This window comes from Nanorana parkeri, unplaced genomic scaffold (assembly GCF_000935625.1).
Source record: "Nanorana parkeri isolate BGI_ZX_2015 unplaced genomic scaffold, ASM93562v1 scaffold819, whole genome shotgun sequence".
Lineage (NCBI taxonomy): Eukaryota > Metazoa > Chordata > Amphibia > Anura > Dicroglossidae > Nanorana > Nanorana parkeri.
The window spans coordinates 731,917-739,420 of record NW_017307087.1 but is presented as its reverse complement, the minus strand read 5'-3'; the positions used below and the strand labels follow the sequence as shown (position 1 = coordinate 739,420).

Genomic DNA, 7,504 nt, shown 5'->3' with positions numbered 1-7,504 from the left:
AGGGGCACTCCACCCAAAATTTTAACAATCTCAAGTGTCACAATGTTGTACCATCAACAGTTCCTCATTTACAGTCTTACATTAGAAAGAATGAGATCCCCCTCCTGTTATAAAAATATAAAATGCCTTAGGGGATGAGATGTAGAGAGCTTCCTCAACACCTGACATGGCGGAAAGTACGAATATTGTTGACTAAATATGCTTTAGAAATTACTTAAATGCTTCCACCGGTTTTTATTTCTGTTTTGTTTTCAGCTATCTCCTGGCATGACTTTACGGTCGGGTTTTTAGATTGGAAATGTTCTGAGGTCTTGTGACCCATATATTATGATTGTACTCTCTGTTTCTCACCTCTCTGTTTATAAATAAAGAATTAAAAAAAAAAAAAAAGAAAGAATGAGATCAACACAATCTTCTAAATGTCTTATCTCACATTGCATCGGAGTTGCATCAGTTAGTAGAAGATCATGCAGATTTTCACATTCATATATTGCACAGAAATTCTCTATTTTAAACCGCTGCTCTCTCTTTCTGTTCTCTTTGTAGTTTAATCAACAGTACCACTCTACAGTGTTGCCTTCCAGGCTGTCCTCACTTCTTACTGCTGCAGAAACCAAGGATTAGTGTTGCAGGAATTACGGTTGTGGGGTACAATACCGACACCTTGTGAGACCTTGAGTTGGAGAGGAGTGCCAATACTATTAAACAGCAAGTCCTGCTGTACAAAAGACTACAAGAGACTGATACCAAGTCAAATTCAAGTACTTTACACTGCTTTAATGACGTATTAAAGATTACAGAGCTGCATTTATGTGTGTCTAGCTTTAAAACAACTATTTGTCATATACAAAAACATTAAAAGGTTATACAAACAGCTAGAACATATAATCTTACTCTTGAACTCTACATTGCTTAAACTATTTAAACATAATGGTTCAGTTTTCAAATTATACCAAGCACTGTAATGTATTTAACTTTTTATTTCAAATATAGGGCTATATACACATTACTTAATCCTAATGGCCTATCTACAAGTACCGCCACTAAATACCTCAGATAAGTAAACGACCAAGATCCGCTATGTTTCACAAAAACAGATAAAGCTGTAGTCCAGACCGATACAAAAGACAAAAAAGAATGCAGTTCTGTAATCATTAAAGTAGAGGTCTCACCTTGTATTATTTTTCACAGCTCCGTCACCTAACTCCCACAGTGTATGTTCTCTCATGCTTCTGTTTGCAGGAGAAACAGAGATACAGACTCCTGTTTATTCCAACCATGGTCTGCAAAGAAGAAGGACTCTTGACTGATAGCTTATCTCACCCTCTCTGCACTCTCCCAACATATAACAAGGCTCACCTTCCAGTTCTAGTACTTGTGCTGATTTCTATAATTGTGTGCCCCCTACCTCTGCATTTCTGTGCTTGTGTCAGGAAAGTGTAGGGACAGAGTGATAAGGGCTGTCAATCAAGATTCTGTCTCCTTAGCAGATCGTGGCTGGGGATAAAGAGGAGTGAACTCTGAAACTCTACATCTAGGTTTGAGAGTTAAGTGGCTGAGCAGGGAAAAATAATACAAGGTTAGACTTGTTTAATACATAATTTAGGGCCGATTTACATCTACAGGTGAAACTCGAATAATTAGAATATCGTGCAAAAGTAATGGCAGTAATTGCTGCAAAAGGGGCCCAAACCAAGTACTGAGTACATATGCATGCTTGTACTTTTCAGAGGTCCGATATTGTTCTATGTACAATACTTGTTTTATTGATTGCATGGAATATTCTCATTTTCTGAGATTGTGGATTTGGGGTTCTTGGGGTTTTCATGAGCTGTAAGCCATAATCATCACAATTATGACAAATCACGGCTTGAACTATCTTGCTTTGCATGTAATGAGTCTATCTCATATATTAGTTTCACAGTTTAAGTTGCATTAGTGAAATAAATGAACTTTGCACGATATTCTAATTATTCGAGTTTCACCTGTATGTGTTGCAGGAATGCACATGTTAACGAACAAGATCCCACAACGCATTTTACTTTCCTTGACGCATTGCAGTGCCATAATTTGTCAATAGCGCCCCAGCCGACTAAAGTAATGCACATGTACTTGCGGCAAAGCATGCCAATGCACCAGAGTGCGTTGTGGCAAAAATTTAGTGACGTACAATATTTAGTGTCAGAAGCCCATTTATTTCAATGGACTGCCATAAATTGTACACGTGCTAACATGGCATAACACACGCTAAGACATGTGCAACACACAAATGTAACTGGGCCCTAAACTTATTTTTTTCTAAAAATTCAAGCAGTGTGAATACCTGAATTTGATCCACCTCTACAGCAAAGCTCAGAGATGGGTCAGGAGAAGCACTAGATTACCAATTCTTTTAGGGGTTTTAATAGAACACATATGCAACAGGAATTTCTAATGACCTCCAACAATATCGGTTTGGAAGCGCTACCAAACTCCATTACCAAAAATGTAGCTTATTTGTGTATTATTCGGCTGTGGATCCTCAAATTATCTCTAAAATCATGCTGACACTGTCCTTCCTTCTGGAGGGTGGCTACTATGGTTCCCCAACTGCTTCAAGATCGCTCTCATGATAGGACTATAATTTTAATACAAATTTGTGAACTAAGCATGAGTTTATAGTCCATCATAGCTTGGAGCTGTGACTACTTCTCCCATTTAGTTTACCAATTTCTATTGAGATTGTAGTCCATTAAGAAGCGAGCTTGGAGCGGTGGCTACTTTACATACACAGGGACCATGAGGAACAAAAGTAGCCAGAAGTGAGGACAGTGTCAGCACCAATGCATAGGTGATTTGAGGATCTACAGATGAGTGATGCACAAATAAGATACATTTTGTTAATAGTTAGGGAACTTGAATGAATTTTTAAGATTTAAACCCTGAGTTTAGTGTCCCTTTAATGTCGTACCAATCTTGGGTGTGCATTATGCAGAGTTAGCACAGGCTGACAGTGGAGGATTGAAAAAACCTGTTGACTTCCTCTGTTTAGACTGCTTACACCACCATGTTTTTGACCGTGTTTCAAGTTACACCCATAATCAGAATGCAACATGAACAATGGTTTCATTCCACAACCCCACTCACCAGTTACCTGATTCACAGGGTGCATTCCCCTGCAGACATCATCCAGGCCAGGAATGTAAACCATAAATTACTATAAATCCCAGTGGTACTATGCAAAGCACCAACAATCCCTTTTCCTGCAGAATTAGTACCTAAATCTTGTTTTAACATCAGCCTCCTCCAATAAAAGGCTCTTCTTTATAGTACAGGGCCATTAAAACCTACGGGTATCCAGACTGGGCTTTTGTCAAAACAGAAAGAAGAGGAAAGAATGCCAAGAGTACCAGTGAGGGTGAAAATCAAGACAAACGGAAGAAATTGGTCATCCCATATGTAGCTGGGGTGTCTGAGAAACTCAGAAGGGTTTTTAAAAAACATCACATCCCTGTCTGCTTTAAACCCAGCAATATACTGAGGCAACAACTGGTTCACCCAAAAGACCCAACGCCAAAACACAAGATGAACAACATTGTGTATGCAGTCCAGTATAGTGAGGAGTGCTCAGAATTGTATGTCGGTGAAACAAAACAGCAGCTACACCAGCGTATGGCACAGCATAGAAGAGGCAACCCCTCTGGTCAGGATTCGGCAGTATACCTACATCTAAAGGAAAGAGGTCACTCCTTTAAAGACAGTCAAGTACGCATCCTAGACCGGGAGGAGGACTGGTTTAAAAGAGGTGTGAAAAATGGCCATTTATGTAAAAATGGAGAAGCCAAGCTTGAATAGAGGTGTGGGGGTCACCAATTAATTTGAGGCAAGTCATACAGAGATCTGCCGTCGGATTGGCCCGTTTTTATTTTTAAACCCCTCTCTTTGACAAGGCAAGCTGTGATTCTGAGGAAGGGGCTATACCCCTGAAACATGTAAAGCCAGCCTAAAAGGCACGATGGTATGGCGATGTGACCAGAGGCAGCTTTTAATACGCAGTCGGAGCGGAACATTCCTTAGACACTGATTGTGGTTTCTTATTGACAAGCGTGACTGAAATTTTATAAGTGTGAGTATTTATAACCGTTTTTTTTATTATTCAAATAAAAAAAGATTTCACACAAGGAGGTGGCGCTTTGTTGCTTTTGTCTTCTAGCTTTTAAAACGTCGCCTATAGACAATTTTGGGTACCGCCATTTTACAGGCATACATCTACTGCTAGCAAGCAGTAGATATATGCAAAAACATATTTTAAAAAAACAACTTTTAAAAAACATATTTTAAAAAAACAACTTTTAAAAATAGTTTAAACTTACCTGTGTCTTCACCACACGCTCCAGTCCGAACATCTGAAGAGTCTCGGGCGGCCGCAAAGGATCTTGGGGCGGGCGCATGCGCACTTCAGATGTTCAGCCGGGAGACGAGGAGAGACGCAAGGTAAGTGTATGGAGAAGCGTGTACCCGCACAGACTCCGTGGGACATCAGAGGAGAGGAGGACAGAGGAGTGCTGGAGGGTCAGCTGAAAAGGACAGTAAAGAAGAAGATGATCGAATCAAGAGGCATCATTTAATGTAAGTCCCTACAGCAGGATTGGGAAGGAGAAAACAAATTTCTGACTTTAAGGTCACTTTAAACTCAATGTAAAACTAAATTTTAAAAAATGCACCAGAAGTATCAAAAACACGTATGCAGAAATACATCCGGAACGTGCAGGTTATTGCGTGAATAAGCCCTTAATCTAGCTCCGCTTGCGTCATGGAATTGCTGCTTCCATGAAGTCATTATTCACACATTATTCTCTGCTTTGTAACACATGTGCAGAAAGCTAAGAGAACCTACAGTTATGTCTAGACAGTAATTACACATAGACACAAAGGAAACATAAAAAAAATAAAAATAAAAAAAAGAACAAGAAAAATTATTATTAGTCAAGAGCCCATACAAAAAAATGATCTAAAAGGTAATTTCTCAGGAAATCATAAACTATGGAGATCTGCATCTGGCTCTCTACATACAAGATCAGCTGTCTTTTTTCAAAGTAAGCCCACAATAGAAATGGAATCAAGAAGACTAAAAAATGAAAAATGTTTTGGATGTTAAAAAATTCACAGTTTACTTAATATAAGAATAGCTTTGTGTATACAAGTGTATGTGTATATACATATACACACACACACACACACACACACACACACACACACACACACACATATACATACATACACACACACGTATACATACATACACACATATACATACTGTTTTTATTATAGATAGAGAGAAAGAGGGGAGAGAAAAGTTAACACCTATACAAAAACCGTTGCTTTTGGGTACTCTTCACAGCTTCAGTCCAAATTAAAAGGTGCTCCATTTTCTCTCCCCGTCAGGTTTAATCTCCTTCAATATTTTCTCCTTTCTACATGCAAAAAAGGCCAACGCATATTTTCCATCCACTTGATTAAGGCGAACGTCTCTGCTTGTTGATCTGTCCCTAAAATAGTCTGCAACACAGTTTGAAATTACAAACCCAGAACATGCATTTCTGTACTTATGTAAAAAAGTAAGACACAAATAAGAAGACTATGTGCAATGATGGAACTATATAAAATAGGTTGTTTAAATGTTAATATGCAAGGCCTTCATCAATATTCACACCATCCTGAATAGAGAAATTAAAATGCTGGTAAAACTTAAAACGCGACATATGTTTCCTGAAACATTTAATACACAGACGTTTTCATGATGTAACGTTTCCAAAGCATACTTGAGTTTCTAACAAGAAACCCCAGCACTAGCACTACAACTAATGCAGTTGTGTGTAATCTGATATTTTGCTAAATCAGATCACATAACAAAATATTCACTGTGTAGTGGTAAAAAGCTTGAAACGTAGGTGGCTCTGGTGCCTCACACTTTCTGCCAGGTGTAGCATATAAAATATGTATATGCCATGTTTGATTTTTACCCAAATTAGGAAAAATCTAAACTTGAATTTTTTATTCAACAGAATGAATAAATATTTTTTTTATTCAACAGAATGAATAAATCATTTTCTGTTTGTCCAAAACACTATTCAAAAATCTAAAAAATTTAAGCCTTAATGTATAGAGGCCACGAACACTTTCACCAAGATCCCTTATGCAAAACATACAGAAAAATAAAAAAGTACATAAAGACACATACCATCCATACCATTATGTTGTTCATAGCTCCGCTTGCCCAAGATTGTTGGAGACCCATTGTTGATAACTGGTGAAGATTTGGCCGGGGTTAGGGTATTATTGATGCTTGTTGAGATGTTTTTTATTATGTCTAACTTAGGAGCGCTGGGGTGAGCCTCTGCGGAATTAAAAGTCTGTGTTAATAACGTCTGTATGAATTGGGAAGAAAACAAAAATGACAAAACTGTCTATATGTACCTATATATCGTAGAACTTGTTCTAAAGGTTTTCTGACGATCTGTTTCAGCATCAGTGGAGTTTTTGAAGCTTCTGGGAGTCTTGTTGTACCTGCATGCGTAAACAATAGGAAAAATCTAATTTAAAATACAATTATAGAGGCTGGGTGATCAATGCAGCAATATTTGCTGCACCGGGCGAGGAGGGGAGGAACACTGTCATATTACACTTTAAAGATAGAGATTTGTTGATTAGTCAATACAAGGAAGCTTTGAGAAGGTTAGTGTTTTCACTCTGCTTCCTCCACAAAGTATAGCTGAACCTGAAAACAAAAATTGTATATATTGCAGCTTACAAGTTCTTCAATGTGGTGGCTGGAATTGTTCCCTTTTCTCAGGCTTTATTCCCCTATATTTTTGTCAAGTGATCCTGCCAGTAACACACTTCCTATACTCGGTTGACAGGTCACTTGCTGTACTGTAGCTATTGAGTAGCATCATCACCCTAGGCTGCTCTCCTGATTAGACTACAAACAATACAGATACAGACAATATCAAGTTTAGGAAGTCATGGATCAAGGAATGCCTCCCAAAAAGGTTTGCGGGTAGAGACTCCTCCCATTGCTTGTTCCTCCGTAGGCTCTTGTCCACCCACCCCCACCCCCAAAGTCTAATTTCTCTGGGTCCCCCCATCCCTTTCACACCCTGTCCCTCCTCCATCTCTTTCAGTTCCTGTACCTCCTAGTTCTTCCCTTTCTCCCTCCCTTTCCCTACTATTCCCTAATGGTGTTGATATTTACCCCCACCTCTACTTCTCAATAAAGTTACCATGAACAATGTTCCCCAAACTCACCAATGTAAGCATTAACCTCTTGCCGTCCGCCCGTAGTAAAAAAACGGACGGACGGCACTGCTTCATCTGCGGGTTGCCGTGTCCAGACGGCAATTTTTTTCTGCTCGCGCGCGCCCCCTAGCGGGCACGCACGGGCAGAAAAGACCCGATCAATGCACACACCCGTTACCGGGTGTTTCACATATAGGCGATCAGCGGGTCCATAGCCCGCCGATCG

The 7,504-nt window shown here is 39.3% G+C and overlaps 1 protein-coding gene across 6 annotated transcripts in view; it reads right to left on the bottom strand.

Annotated features, from left to right (window-relative positions):
- Window positions 1–7,504, bottom strand: part of MTA1 (metastasis associated 1) — a 136,641-nt gene that overhangs the window by 43,322 nt on the left and 85,815 nt on the right. For 2 of the 6 annotated variants that reach the window (XM_018565158.1, XM_018565160.1), the window contains exons 15-16: window positions 6,457–6,546; window positions 6,221–6,376 (exon numbers count right to left, since the gene is read on the bottom strand). In XM_018565158.1, coding sequence (XP_018420660.1) covers window positions 6,221–6,376; window positions 6,457–6,546 — 246 coding nt within the window. Of the gene's footprint in view, window positions 1–5,304; window positions 5,539–6,220; window positions 6,377–6,456; window positions 6,547–7,504 lie in introns of those variants that run through there. The other 4 variants (XM_018565159.1, XM_018565162.1, XM_018565161.1 and 1 more) reach the window with 3 other exon arrangements.